General features: G+C 36.6%; 2 protein-coding genes and 1 long non-coding RNA gene across 7 annotated transcripts; 1 reads left to right on the top strand and 2 right to left on the bottom strand.

Annotated features, from left to right (window-relative positions):
• Nucleotides 1-4,927: 4,927 nt before the first annotated feature.
• On the top strand, nucleotides 4,928-7,370 carry LOC116018269 (protein CUP-SHAPED COTYLEDON 3). Its single transcript, XM_031258612.1, has 3 exons — nucleotides 4,928-5,298; nucleotides 5,844-6,118; nucleotides 6,618-7,370. Exons 1-3 carry the CDS (start codon nucleotides 5,097-5,099, stop codon nucleotides 7,347-7,349), a joined length of 1,209 nt encoding a protein of 402 aa, XP_031114472.1. The 5' UTR covers nucleotides 4,928-5,096; the 3' UTR covers nucleotides 7,350-7,370.
• A 54-nt stretch (nucleotides 7,371-7,424) lies between these two features.
• On the bottom strand, nucleotides 7,425-9,372 carry LOC116018285. Of its 3 annotated transcripts, XR_004098318.1 has the most exons (5): nucleotides 9,103-9,372; nucleotides 8,336-8,373; nucleotides 8,094-8,211; nucleotides 7,879-8,001; nucleotides 7,425-7,775 (listed from the first exon to the last, which is right to left on the bottom strand). It is a non-coding gene; the product is annotated as an uncharacterized LOC116018285 (long non-coding RNA). The 3 variants fall into 3 exon arrangements; XR_004098312.1 differs by having other exon boundaries at nucleotides 7,879-8,211; nucleotides 9,103-9,371; XR_004098324.1 differs by lacking the exon at nucleotides 7,879-8,001 and having other exon boundaries at nucleotides 9,103-9,364.
• Nucleotides 9,373-9,633: 261 nt separating this feature from the next.
• LOC116017938 (protein STRUBBELIG-RECEPTOR FAMILY 3-like) lies at nucleotides 9,634-14,649 on the bottom strand. Of its 3 annotated transcripts, none has more exons than XM_031258589.1 (17): nucleotides 14,550-14,649; nucleotides 13,959-14,135; nucleotides 13,674-13,800; nucleotides 13,512-13,583; nucleotides 13,328-13,393; nucleotides 13,154-13,225; nucleotides 12,985-13,056; nucleotides 12,842-12,910; nucleotides 12,700-12,765; nucleotides 12,532-12,597; nucleotides 11,878-12,293; nucleotides 11,380-11,774; nucleotides 10,933-11,204; nucleotides 10,628-10,766; nucleotides 10,382-10,524; nucleotides 10,143-10,299; nucleotides 9,634-10,050 (listed from the first exon to the last, which is right to left on the bottom strand). In XM_031258589.1, the coding sequence occupies exons 2-17, from the start codon at nucleotides 14,050-14,052 to the stop codon at nucleotides 9,952-9,954; spliced, it is 2,325 nt and encodes a 774-aa protein (XP_031114449.1). In that variant the 5' UTR covers nucleotides 14,053-14,135; nucleotides 14,550-14,649; the 3' UTR covers nucleotides 9,634-9,951. The 3 variants fall into 3 exon arrangements, with proteins under 3 accessions (XP_031114449.1, XP_031114450.1, XP_031114451.1); XM_031258590.1 differs by having other exon boundaries at nucleotides 13,959-14,147; nucleotides 14,550-14,636; XM_031258591.1 differs by having other exon boundaries at nucleotides 13,959-14,089; nucleotides 14,550-14,627.
• Nucleotides 14,650-15,707: the final 1,058 nt, after the last annotated feature.

Below are 15,707 nucleotides of genomic sequence, written 5' to 3' on the forward strand. Positions count from 1 at the left end.
TATATATATATATATATATATATATATATATATATATATATATATATATATAATTACATGTGAATTTACAGCACTAGTAGTTCAGTTGATTTTGGCCTATTAAATTATGAACTATGACATAAAATCAAATAAGAATCATCATAATATACCTGCAGTAAGGTAGTTATATTTAGTGTAGTGAATTTTACTCTTTCATCATTTGTCCTTTGGAACAAGGAAATTTTGTTTTGAATGGGTAAATTATATATATGCATTTATAGATTAGATTCCATCTTTTCATTATATATATTGTGGACACAAATGGTTGACTCACATAATTAATTCATTTATTCATATCACCCAATATTAAATAAAATTTTGAATTGACTAAATTAATTTTTTTCCTATCAATCAATTATTATTAATGACAATGAAAAGGTCCAATTAATGACGGACGTCAAACTCAACTTTCCCATTACGAAATCCCTTTTCATTTGAATGGGAAACCGCATATATAAAATTATTAATAATTGAAAAATTTAATCAATCTTGAATTACTAGTTTTAGTAAATAAATGTGACGAATAAAATATCTGGAGGAGAAAACAATAGAGGGCTATGCTTTGTCCACTAATATTATTAATGTTGAGAGTTTTGTCTACTCTAAGTACAATTATATATTATGAAAGTGATCTCAAAGGCCTCATGGTCAAGCGGCATAGTTGTGACCCTCCCAAGTGAGATTGATGCTTGAGGTGGGTAACTCAACTGGTCACAGAGGTGAAGGGGACTGATGCTTTGTGACGTGGGATTGCCTCACATATGACATAAAATGCTACTCCGTATTAATTAAAATTGCTACTGGTGTTATTTAGTATGTTGGATAAGCATGCCTAAGAAACTTGAACTTGCAAGTTTTAGCTGTTAAGCCACTCTAGTAAATTGTTGGGCGGATGATCAAGTCCAACACTGAGTTGCTAGGGGAATTGTTGAGTGGAGGAAGGACCAGACCAGCATCATGTAATGGTAAACGCTTGATTCTAACAAATGGTATCATATTAGAGTCATGTTAAGTGGTGGACTCTCAGTTAATAGTGTTGTTGGGCCTAAAAAATGTGGCGAATTAAATATTCGAGACGACAGTAATATTCCATTGCTTGTATACTACACACGTACATGCATTTCCCATAATTAATGCGGAGAACAACCCATTTTAGCATAGAAAGAATGAATATGGGAAAACATACATTTGAAGCATGCATATTTTTGTAAGGGAAATATGATTTCATAGCCGTTAGCAGTTAGGAGTATGTTATATATATATATGTAGGGTAAATGGGTGGTAGTGGTGCTAGACGGTCGGGTCGCAAATGGGAGATCTGTCCTCCACCGTCGTGGCAGGCAGGGAAAATGAATACACAATCAGGGAGTTGGGCCGTCGGTCCATTAATAAGGGCCCACACTCGATACATAAGAGGGCCCCTTTCCTTTCCACTTACAACACAATAAATAAATATTTTAAATATTCAAATGGGTTGGGCCCCTGCCTTAAGTGGGAGGAGGGGGCTTTGAATTCAAAGGAACAGCACAACAGCGACTCATTATTGCACAACGATAAGACAAATAAAGATAAATGTCAAGTGGCTCAATAAATTTGGCTTACGTCAAAAAATAAATGTTGATGAATTATAACTTATAACACAATTTAAAGGGCATAATAATCTACAAAAGACTTGATCCAACTAGATAATCAAGCTAAGTTGATTCACCCGACTACCTAATGACAGAATTTAATACAATAAGTTTACAAAATAATCGAAGGTCAGAGAGAGACTAACATTGGATGGATGTGTTGGTTGAGGTAAATTATTGTGTGGACCATGGTCCACATAGTTGTGTGGACTATGAATATAAGGTACATTATTTTTATACTGAAGGTACATTATTTTTGTACTGAAGATACATTTTTTTATAGTGCTATAAAATAATGTACTTTCAGTACAAAAATAATGTACCTTCGGTACAAAAATAATGTACCTTATATTCATGGTCCACACAGCTGTGTGGATCATGGTCCATGCAATAATGATTGGTTGGTTGATGTGATTGTTAAGTGGAATAACTAACTGTCTTTCTTATCTTCTTCCAAACAGAGTGTGTTACGTTATACCTCATTAATCGCTCACTATTATTATATTAGTTTGATCTATAGTATAAATAAGATCCTTCTACCCACTTAAACAACATCACTTACACTCATTGCCTTATACTCACACTAGAGGATGTAAAAATTATGACTTTATTGCAATCCCATGTAACCATCCTAATCCTAGTTTAAATCAAACAACAAATGAAATGGGTGGATGATTGGAAACCACGTCAGTTGTCAAAATTAGGACCCCCATTCTACATATATTGATGCAGGATGAGACATTAATTCTCACAAACAAATTAAATTGGTCGGGGAGAAGTAGTACACAACATAATACTAACAGTATATATATATGTCGTATCTTGTGATCGATGATATAACTGTTACCATTTTAAATAGAAAGACATTATCATGTATGTTGAGCAAATACTATATATTTTTTTAAAAATGAGAGTTTTTTTTCTTTGTCACGAATAAAACTCATAACTACTATTTTAAGGTATGTATTAAGTAAATTTTATTTTTATATAATATAATAGATAAAAATAATAATTTTGGAAAAATACTAGCATAGTATCATATCATAGAAATAACAAGTGGTGTGGAGACCCTTTTCAGCTGTGCTGTGTACTATGTAGTATGTACCCCAGACCCTTCTGATGATGGGCAGCTAAGCTAAGCTATCACCCATAGGCCATATCCAACAGCTTCTCACGTGTGCGTCCACAACCTTTTCTACCAAAGTCAAGGGTAATAATTATTAATAATGTGATCGTATTGTATTTTATTAGATCGGATTAGAAATATAAAGTTATTACACATGTTACAATATAAGAAATAGGTGTTGAGAATGTATTAATTGAGTGAATTTATGATGATTGTGAGCTGAGCATATATAGTGAGCGTTAGATATCGAATAGTAATGTAAGTATAAAATAATTTGAATATACATAATGGACACTAGTTATATGTAAGTTAACAACTTGCTTGTGCTAAACATGATTTGTGACAAGTTATTCAATATAATTATGACGGGATATGCTTTAGTTGGCACGCAGAGATGACAATTCAATCAAAATAGTCAAGTGACGTTGCGCGCTAATTAAGCTTAGCTTGCAATGCCACTTGACTATATGTTTTGATTGAATTGTCATCTTTGAATGCCGACTAAAGTATACCACGTCAGAATTATATTGAATAACTTGTCACAAATCAATGCAACAGGTTTAGCTAGGCAAGCTTGATATAAGTTTAGTGATAAGGCGGCGCCAGATATATATGGAGTAATTCATCATATATATACTACTACATATATATGCAACGTAACCTAGGTCCACTTTCATCAATGAAATGAAGCATACATACCTACAATTGTATTTATCAATTATTGTATTAAATACAATAGTATAAATGTCGATGCTCATCTAATTAATACTCCGTAAAATTAAATAATAATTATTAATGCAGAAAATGAGTAAAAAAGATAAGGTTTACATCATATATAGAGGGGCGGTGAGGTAGCATGCAGTACGTGCGCACTGCACTGCAGTGCACAGTGCACAGTGCACAGAACCACAGTGCAGGTGGTAGGATGGATGGATTACTATTTTTTATCTTCTGTGGTGACTATCTTTTACGTGATTTCATTTCTATGACACATTTCCAGCTTCTTTAATCATGTTTTTTCGAGTCTCATCTTTTAACTAAACTCCCTACCTAATCCTATCTGTGCTTGCTTACGTTTACTTACGTCTCTGCTGACGCCCGCACCTCTATTGGAATAAATGAATAATTACGTATATTTGAGAAAAGTTCTACACTTTACTTAGAAAGTTAATTAGACACTTAAACTTTTAAAATTTGTAATTAAATCTATAAACATTACTTTGAAGCATTAAAGTCTAAAAACTGATTTGTAATATGTAATTACAGATTATCTAGGATTATGCTAATTCTTTCATTATTTTCGGATCACAATCATGGTGACTGGTGGCGACAACCAAACTGTTTGGTCTCCTTCTGCGACGAAGGAAAAGGCAGACCAACTGGTTGCCTTCTCCGGCGATTGGAAAAGGAAACCAACTCCTTAGCCGGAGAAGGCAGACCAGTTGGAGAAGGCCGAGGATAATCATGTATGCACTCTCTTCACCCCCACCCCCAAACCAACATCCTCCATGTAAGGAGTAACAAGGTAGGCATGCCCAGATACATTCATGGATTGGATAGAGACAAGAGATTGAAGTGCAATGAGAAGGTAGGTCGTTGAATTAGTAATAACTACACTAATTACAAATTAAACAAATGTTAGGAATTCAAATCCAAGAAATAGGCAAGGCCAAGTGATTATACATAGCTACAAGCCTGGAGAATTAAGTGAATTTGATAAAAAAGAAATAGAGCGATTATTTTGACTTTATAGAAAAATACAACCCTAATAACACTACTAATCATTATCATTGTTATTTTCATTTCTCATTGTTGGGAATGATTAAATATGATTGTGTAAGATATGATATTCCATATGCGCATATACATACAAAGTACATAAAATAATATAAAAAATATATACATGTATGTTCACACACACACGCATAAATCTGCGCAACCCAACCAAACCAAACCTAACTTGGCATTTACTAGCCCCCTACCCCCTGTCCATCAATTCCCTAGTTTTCCCAAATTATTATTATTTGAATATTAATATAGGCAAACCCTTTTCAGGTGGGGCATTTTAGGTTCTGTCGCAAGCTATCTAGCCTTTATGAACCCAAATCTATGCATTGCCACCCCGCCTCAATACAATACACTCACTATCCCTAGAATACATACACACACTCTCTCTTAGCTAGCTCTCTGATCCTGCCTGGATTCCTCTGCTTTTCCCCCTTCCCACATATAAATTCCACTCCACGTTCTCTTCTGTACATCTATACAACTTCAAGTGTTGTTGAGAGAGAGAGAGAGAGATGTTGGGCATAGAAGAGATACTGTGCGAGCTGAATAGAGATGAGGATAACGAGCAGGGTTTGCCTCCTGGTTTTAGGTTTCATCCCACCGACGAAGAGCTCATCACCTTCTACCTCGCCTCCAAGGTCTTCCATGGCACCTTCTCCGGCATCCACATCACAGAAGTCGACCTCAACCGCTGCGAACCTTGGGAGCTCCCAGGTACTATACGCGCCTTCTGATCTGTTTCCAACTAAAATATGTAAATTGAAGAAACGTAGGTTCGTTCTATCCATGCAAACAAATAAATGATTTGTCTGTGGTACACATAAATGATTTGTTAAGTGGAAATGAGGTAGCGAGCGAAGAGATTGCATGATTACTGTGCCAAGTTAAGTACATACGCACACAAATTAAAGGCCAAACTGTTGTGCGGCTACAGTGTTGGGTTCAGGAGGAAAGCTCAAAATGATAACATTTTCTGAACAGTACACCTTTTGAACCAAATTAAAACTCCAGACTTGTCTCTTCTTGGGTTACCAGTTACCACCACCTTTTAATTTAATTAATAATCTCAGCTACGCTACACTAAGGCTTTAATGTTAGCGTTGAATAGGATGAGTAGTGAAGCATGCAATTTATGAAGAGTGTTATATACATATATAGTACTTACGTACGCAGTCGTCATAGCTGCGTTAATGTGGATGGGTGGGTATTTAATATAATGATGGAGGTGGGTATTTATGTATGTATGTATGTATGTGCAGATGTGGCAAAGATGGGAGAGAGAGAATGGTACTTCTTTAGCCTTCGGGACCGCAAGTATCCGACCGGGTTGAGAACCAACCGGGCGACGGGAGCCGGGTACTGGAAGGCCACCGGAAAAGACAGGGAGGTTTACAGTGCATCCAGCGGGGCACTTCTGGGCATGAAAAAGACACTCGTTTTTTACCGAGGTCGAGCCCCTCGCGGTGAGAAGACCAAATGGGTCATGCACGAATATCGCCTTGACGGTCATTTTTCTTGCCGTCACACTTGTAAGGTCAGCTTCATCTCTCTCTCTCTCTCTCTCTCCATCTCTCTATATATACATATATTTTCTTTTCAAATTACTCACATATATTACCAAGAAATAAATCATTTATACACCGTACTCCGACCTACACTCCGTAGTAATGTATAATAATACTCCGTATATAGATAGAGAAATAACATGCATAGTTGCAGCAATGTTTGTCCTTTTAGGGTTGACTTATAATGTTTTGTCTGATCTGATGATCAAGTGTGGACGAAATGCTTTGTAGATTTGATCGAAATGAAAGATTGATGGATGGATGGAGGGGTTCAGTATAATATAATGCATGTTCCTGAAAATAGTTTACATTAGTTTTCTTTATTAGAGCATATATGTATATATATTTTATGTTCTATGACTATAGACATGCTAATATTACATGTCCGAATCAATAAATGATATTGTAACCAATTAAGATTATTAGAAAATTTTGCTAGTTTAGTGATGTTTTATAGTTGGTTGGCAGGAGGAATGGGTGATATGCAGAATTTATCATAAGATAGGGGAGAAGAGAAATGCAATAATGGTGCAGGCAGGAGGAGGACAAAGCTACCCTACCTTAAAGACATTGACATCATCGGCCAACGTAGCCTTACCTCCATTTCCTGAAATGCAGTCTCAGAATCCAATGCAGAATCATCATCATCACCACAAGTCCTTTGTATTTCATCACCAAGAAAACGACCTTAAATCCATAAATCACCACCACCCTCTACTTCCTCAAACCAACCTCCTAGGCCTCCCCTCCATAAATGGTGTCCTTTCCTCGTCTTTTTCTGCCATCACTTCTAATAAAGCAACACCAACCACCTCAAAAGCCAACACAGACAAATACAACATGCTAGATTGTAACAACACAATCTTGTTACCCTCTTCTTCATCATCATCCATCCTATTCAAATCTCAAACCGGATCATCCAAATCCACTGCTACTGCTACTACTATTGCTGCTGCAAATTGCAAAATTTCTCCGTGCCATCTTTCCGAAACCGAAAAATACCAGAACAACCCGCTCTTTTATGGAATGGGGATGGGCGCTAGCCCCGTCACAGGATTTGGATTCGAGACGATGATGCCATCAGCTACTGCTACTTTTGATGGCATGTCTACTTCCTCTGAAGGTTTCACCAGGACCTGTTCTCAGATGGTGGATCCCCCTATTCAACTCACTGCAGATTCTTGGCCTATGGATCTCTAACTTTATATACCCACTTCATATATAGAGAGAATGTGCATGATGCAGCTTTACACATTCTTATGCTAGCTCTCAATGTAGAAACATATATTTATTAGAGATTCATCTGGTTGTAGCTAGCTAGGAAGCATTACATTATCCTAAATTTAGATTCCATATTTCCTTCCAGTCTAGAAACAGTACAGTGCTTGCAAAACTTGAAACAGAGATTTGAAGGGAGGATTTTACTCACACAGGGTGAGGGTGGTGGGATTTTCGGTGTGATGTGACGACTATGATAAGATGGAAGCTGTATATGTATAGCTTGATGTCGTCGTCAAGAAAATCTATTGATGATTGACAATGGGATTTGGGGACCCGACCCTCTCTGCATCACTGTGCCACCCCAATCAACTATGTGGCTCCAGTTGTAGGATCTGAACAGAGAATCTGTATGATGGTATGAACATGAAATCATGGATACTGAGATGAGTGAGATCCCCATACTCAAAATACAGCAAATTACTGAATAATCTAATACACAGTGCAATACCTGAGCAAGAAATTTGAGAGTGAGAAAGAATCTTTGATAATGAGTTCAAATCACTTTGTTGAATATAAGAGGATAGTTCAGGGTGGATATCAGTATTTTCAGGATATAGATGAATATGTGATCCTGATGATAATTCCAATCACATGAAACAAAACTCAATTGTCACATCACACATCATAGTACTGGATGGTAATATAGAGAGAAAAACAAAAAACCTGTTCATGTTTCCTTTTAAAGTTATTTGTGGGGAATTTGCCTAGTTTTATTATGATGCACTTTGTTCTTCCTCCTGCATCACATCATACTGTCCTCGATTTCTTTCCCATGATTTCCCTGTGGAGAAGAAAATATCTTATACAGCAGCCTAAACCAGATCATTCTGAAAATTTGCATCCACAGAATCTCAGGAATATTATTACAGAATTGAGCTGCCACAGTATTACTACATATTACTTACTGTTGGGAAACAGCAATCTTGAAAGTCGCATCCCTGCCCTGCATCAAGAATAATTAACAAGTTAGTTGCAACAATAATCAAAGCTACTGATTATGAAGATCAGTGATCAGGAGTCCATCAACATAGAATAAATACTTAACAGTGTTTTCAATAATTTTCCATGAAAGCGGAAATAGCATTTGGTATCAGATAACCTTGGTAAGAAAAGCCAAAGCCCACAATGCAATACCACTAGCAATTTAACATACATATTTGTTTTGTTTATACCCCAACCCCATGGAGAATCCTAAAGCTTTTCAGATTGGCACAGTGGTTGAGATAGTTCACATAAACCTGAGGATCTCGATTTGTAGTAAACAAACTAAACAATTTCAAAAATCCTTTCGGAAACAAGCATATGTTCCTACTCTCCTTGCAATCACATTAAAGGAACCATAAATATGCAGAAAGAAAAACAAAAACATTTTAGCTGCAACTAACCACATTGAGTGTCAGACTAGGGATTTAATAGCACACAATTAACTTTAACATTGTCAGTGTATTTACAGCTAAACTCAGGATTAAGTACCCTAAACAAACTCAGAATCACATGGTATCTTAAACAAAGAAAGATGATATCACAAACCGAAGTGTACTCCAAAAAAGCCAGCCAGCCAGCCAGCAAATTGACAATATGCGAAAGAATAAAGGTAGCAAAGGAATAGTGGAATTGAAATACCGAGCAGCAAAATCAGATACGACAAGGCATTATTATAGGAGAGACAAACCTAAGAAGAAGAAGAAGAAGAGGATGATGGTTTAGGTTTAGGTTTAGGTTTTGGAATAAGAAAATCGGGAGGAGAGTAGATCACAGCGGCGGCCATAACTCCCGGCAACACCGCGTACTTAGCCAGCATGGCCAGCTTCGACACCAGCGCCTCCCCGCTCATCCATGCCATCTTTCAATTCGCCTACTTTGCGAAATGGATCCCGACCCGATTGCTGGTCTTTTCCGGTAAACCGATACAAATTTGAATATAAGTTATTAAAAATACTTGTAAAGGATTGTTCTCAATAGAAATTTAAGTATGAAATCAAATTTTAAACTTAAAAATATATATATATATTACTGGTATCCGATAGATTAGAAATTAGACTATACAGCTTTTTTTTTTTTTTTTTTTTTGAATACAACTAACTCTATTAGAATAGCAGTATATGTTCATAACTATTTTCTCAACCCATTGAAACACAAGTGTCAGAACCCACCACCTCCCGTATAAAGGGAAGGTCCTTGGCAACTATATAGACTATACAGCTTCTTAAAAAATCAAAATTATTATTATTAAAAAAAAAATATCACTCATTGCTTGTCAAACAAATGGATTAGGAACTTCTGCAACATAGCCAACCAGACCTGCATCCTAAATAAACATTAAAACAATGAAAGAACAAAGAAAACACATGAATGAGGATGACAAAACACTCAAAAAAGCTCATCAACGGTCGGCATATATATTACATTCGATTCCTTCTCCTTCTCTGGTACCCACTTATAGTTATTAGTTGTGTTAGTGCAGTCATGAATCTTTGGCTCCCCGACCCGCCATTGCCATACCACATTCTATCATTCATCCTCAAAAGTCAAATCTATTGGGAGATTGAGAGTCCCTCCTCATCATCTGTACAATATCCTGCACAACTTCCGACATCGGTGGCCTGAACTCCGGCTCCGGCTGCTCACATTAACAAAAAACCAACAAATTAAACCTAAGTGGCAACTAAACAACAATAGTAAGCTTCATTGTCTGTATTGTACGAGGTTCACCTGAATGCAACGGGAAATTATGTCAGCAAAGTGTGATAACGATTTGACGGAGTATTTCCCGCCAAGAGAAACATCAGCCATTCTTGTCAAGGCATCGATATCATGGAGCTGAGGTATTGCCCATCTCACCAACAATTGCTCTCCTCGCTTCCTAGTCCTGATCAAATGTATGATGCAGAGGTACTGAGAAATGTATGTTGGTAAAACAGCAAAAAAACAGTTTGCATGGTTCCTTTTACCTGTCATATGACATTCTGCCTGTTAGGAGTTCCAACATCACCACTCCAAAACTGTAAACATCACTTTTCGAGGTATATATTCCTGACTCCAGTTCCGGGGCGCCATAACCATAGCTTGCAAGAAGCTCAAGCTGTCCTGGCAACTGGACAAGCCGTGATTGTTCATTACATATGGGAGTGAGTGAGTTCTCAATCACTTTAATTACCAATTATTACCTAAATAAATCTTTCTGAATAAGAAACTACCTGATTCACAGTTGCTGATGATATCAATGGAGCCAAACCACAATCAGATATATGAACACCCAGTTCATCATCAAGGAGAACATTGGCAGATTTGAAGTTTCTGTGAATAACTGGTGGCTCACAAACCTCATGCAGATACCTTCAACATATAAATTAAACAACAAACAGTTGATTGTAAGTAATTTACATAAAAAAGTAAATGGTGCAACAAACTCCCTCCTTTGTTATTTTATTCTCCCCGGCCTAGTATTACTAACAGCTGATTACTAGTAGAACGCATGAAAAATTCCTTAGTCACTACTTACTCCAAGGCTCTTGCAGCTTCAAGAGCCATCCTGATTCGCACATTCCATGAAAGCTTTTTCTTGAATTCATCGTTGGAGTGTAGGCCATCCTGCAGTGTCCCGTTACTGTAATACTCATAGATCAGGAGCCTTTGGCCATGCTCCACACAGTAACCCGTGATTTCAACAACATTAGCGTGATGAATCTTATGGATGTTGTTTACAAGATCAACAAACTCGTTATCCTTGTGTTGATTGGAGACTCTATTGTCAAGTTTCTTAACAGCAAACAACTACAGAACAATAAGGCAAGTGTCAAAGGATGTTGAATGACACAAATAGAATCAACGAAGAAAATAAGAAAGGATTAGCAAGTTATGATTTTTTTTTTGAAAACAGCAAGTTATGATTATTAACTCAAATGTGAGTTTACTAGGCAATTCAGATTTCAGGGAGACCGGAAATTACCCTGCCATCTGGAAGCTCTGCTTTATACACAGTGCCCAAAGTTCCAGCTCCAACAAGATTATCTTGAGAAAAGCTATTGGTGTATTGCTGAAGAGATGCAACTGTGAAAGATTTCACTGAAGTTGGTGAAAGTGAGCTTTTTGGATGCTTCAATATGGTTTCCTCCCTAGGAGGTATTGGTTTTACAATAACTCGTTCTTCTGTGGGAGGCATCACTGGAGGAGGAGGAGGTCGCAACATAAAATCAATATCTAATCTGCTCAGGCTAATCACATGGCTGTCCTTTTGAGTAGCAGTCAAGTTTTCTGTAATCAGAGCCTTCTCATTCCGTGGCATTTGAATGGAAGCCGGTTTTCTTGGTTGGAAATCTTCATTTGGCTTCAAGACTAGGGGAGCTGTTAATGCATTTAAGAAAGACATTCATCACAGAAGGGCAGAACCTACTAAGCCGATACCCTATTAACAATGTATATAACATGCTTTCAAAATTTACAGTACCTTTCTCTTTATCATGACCTGGTTGGACCAAGGAATCATTATCCCCCGGGTTATCTCTGGGTCTCATATATGGAGCTAATTCGTGTAGCTTAGGACCTCTGCAAGTTTCCTGCATTTCCCTAAGGCACTTTGGCAAACAAAGCAGGAATGCTAAAACCAATATTATGAATGACCAAGCCACTGTAATTGATATCCAAACTATCCTTTTAGCAGATGGCCTGTTGCTACTATTGGAATTTGATTCCCCGGAAAATGATGGCCCATCAGTCTGATTCCCAGGTTTTCTTTCAGTAATTGGCGGTAACTTTCCTGAAGTCGGAGGCCCAAAAAATGGCAGTGCCGGAGATGGTGTTGTGGATGATGACGATGGAGGAAAAGGAGCACTAATAATACTGTTGAAAGGGTTTCCACCATTTCTGCAGGAATTTTTGTTTTTATTTCCTTGTTTAAAGTAAGCAGAGACAGTGTGTGTTTAGTGTTTACATTAGTGTTTGTTTATAACTTTATCCTACCTAGTAGCTTTTCCAATTGACACAAATAGATACGGCTGGGGCTCTAAACACCCAACTTCAAACATTTCTATTGGTTTACATTAGTTTCAAAGCTTTTCATAATTGTTACGAAGCTTAATTGAAACTCCTTCGAGGAACTTACTTGAAAACAGGAATATCCAAGAGCTTCTGAGGTATGAGCCCTGAAAACAGGTTATTTTCTATGTTTCTGGAGGGATGCAGGGAAGAATAAGAAAAAAGTTAAATGAATACTCAAATGGTTGTTTAGAAATAAACATGTAAACGAAAGAAATATAGTTCAGAAGACTACAAATCTCTGAGGGGAAGATTTTGTAAAACATCAAGGGTTCCAGAAAGCTGATTATTCTGCAAACGGCTGGTGATCAAGAAGTTAGCTTTATGACCAATAATCGATTGAATCAAACTGAAACATCTGAAACTTCAATACTCACAGAGTCATGAGGGATAAATTTCCTAGTGATGATGGCAAAACCCCACTTAAATTGTTATTAGATAAATCTCTGCAAGATAATTTGACCAAATAAGATAGTTTAAAGAAATTGCAATAAAGAATGCTTTAATTATGGCATCATACAGATTGGCCAAATGCACAAGGCCTTGGAAGGAATCGGGAATTTCTCCAGCCAAATTGTTGTCATTCAGAGATCTGAAACACATGCAGAATTATCTCTTAGCAAAATAACAAATTATGAAAGGGATTGGAACAATTTTCGAGAACAAATTAAATAGCGAGCAAAACTTACATTGCTGATAATTGACTCACAGAGGACAAAGAATCAGGAATACTTCCAGTAAACTCATTAGCTGAAAGAAAACTGCAACAAGTAAAGATTATTATGTGTTTTCCCCGGCAGCTATAACATTAACGCTTTCTTTATCTGTAATCTTTCAGTGGAAAATGACAATACAATACATACAGGCTCTGCAAAGTAACTGGTAGATTGGATGGTATAGCGCCCCCAATATGGTTGTTACTAAGATCACTGCCATAAAACATTTGATCCTTGTTACTACATGAAACAAAACAGATGATCGAGGCATCCAAATGACAATAACAGAGACAGGGAAACCCACACATAAACAAATTTGTTTTTCACTTACATTGTTTTGATAGAAGAAAATGCTCCTAATTTTTCCCCCAATTCACCTCCCAAATTGGCACTATTAATTGTACTGCAGATCGAGAATATGATGACAACAATTAACATCTTGCTTTAATAAACCTGCAGAATAATGCAGTAATAGAAGGAACAAGGCTCATACATTGACACTATATTTGTATCCTCACACACAACACCTTGCCATTTTCCATTACACGGGTCCGCATCAACGCCCCATCCAGGAAGAGGAGGGGATCCCAAAGCAGCATATAATGTATAAATTGCATCCACTACACCATTTCAAAAAGCTTTATCAATACTAAAGACAAAGAGCATCAATCCTCACATGAGTGATTACAGAAGTTGCAGACCAACTAGATTGGCATTGCAGGAAACACTGCTCGCGATCAATTCTTTAGGCAATTAAAGCAAAAGGATTAAGGCTTACCATCTCCAGGGTTGGCTCCATCAGACAAAATCAGGAGAAACCCCAACAAGATCTTCAAATTCAAACACCAAAATGCCCATCTCTTCCCATCCATTAATCCAAAGTATCAACTTTTCCCACAATCTACTCTCCTTTGAAGAAAACCATTGCAAAGACGATGCATAAAACCTCTCCTATCTACAAAAGCAGCTAAAAAATACAAATTAACTATCCTACAATGTCGGTTTGTCATCAAGTTCCTAACTTTAACAACTTCTTCTACTCCCAAACTCAAATAAAATAAATCAACACAACAATGATACAAATGGGTATCTATATGTGCATTCATAAGAAGCAAAGACAAAACTTTGAAAGAAAAACAAGAAAAGTGAACCTTAAGCAACATTTAAAAAAAAAAACAAATGAAGGGGGGGACAGAGAAAGATTCAAAGAATAATTGAATATAACAAAATGCTAATGAATTATGAGAAAATAATGCAGTAAGAAGCATGATTCCAAATAAAGCAGAGATTTTTACAGTGGATGATGAGCAAAAAAATCTAAGAGCCCAGTTAATAATGCATTTTAGACAAATCTGAAGAGAGCTCTTACAGGGCAATGGCTGGAATCCTGGAGGAGGAAAAGGTGAAAAAAGCTATGAAATGTGGAAAGTTGCATTAGAGAATTCTTTGTTCTTCCTACTCTCTCTAAAAAAGAACAAAGGACAGAGTGCTTGTGAGTGCAAGGCAAATATACATACCTGCTTTAAGTCACTTTGAGGAAGTGGAGCTATAATACCACTCACAGAGGCGGCGCGTGGTGTGTCCTTCTTTAGTGGAGGTGGAGCGTGGTAATTCGTTGAGCATATGGTGCGTCAGGACTTGAGATTAGTAAAGCGTCGTTGTTACACTTGGACATTTTCAGACAATTATGAGACAATAACAAACAGCCTCCAATCTAGGTTTGCAGATTCGTACAAACAACAAACGTGCACTATAAATTAAAATGCTAAATATTTTATGTCCGGTTAAGTACAGACTCTGTTTCAATGTAGTAACTTAATAAAATAACTCATGATTTTTTATTTGGAGACTCATTTCGTGTCATTAGATTATAAGGTCATTGGCAAATTACGAAGAATTTGGTACAATGCATTAGACATTTCAAACCGATGCCATGGCAAGGCATAAGCATGTGGCATGGTTTAGTAACAAACTTACGTCGAAGTGTAGCAATGGTAGAATATAAATGTTTATGGCTTTTTTTTTTTCCAACCTTATGAATTGATATAAAGACAAATGAAAATACATGCATATATGTAACACACTCTGTTTTCAATATTGCAAACCATGAACAAATGGGAATACATGTTGGAGAGCAGTAACAATTCTTACATGCAACACTAAGCATAACAAATTATTATATATTAGGCAAAAACTTGTGTGAGACCGTCTCACCATGAGACGGGTCGGGTCAAGATGCAAATACAGCACTTATATGCACAAATGCCATACTTATATGCTCAAATGTAATACTAATTAGGATTAAAATTTCTGTTACTTATTAGGGTAAATGTAATACTTTTAAGGGAAAATACAATACTTTTACATTTCGATTTAAAAGTATTACATTTTTCTTCAAAAGTATTATATTTGCCCTTATAAGTGAGAGGCACTTGTCAACATTACTTATTATGAAAAATGTATTACTTTTTCTCTTATAAGTAACAAAAATTGTATTTTTGATTAGTGTTATATTTGAGCATATAAG

This window comes from Ipomoea triloba, chromosome 1, assembly GCF_003576645.1.
Source record: "Ipomoea triloba cultivar NCNSP0323 chromosome 1, ASM357664v1".
Taxonomy (NCBI): Eukaryota; Viridiplantae; Streptophyta; class Magnoliopsida; order Solanales; family Convolvulaceae; genus Ipomoea; species Ipomoea triloba.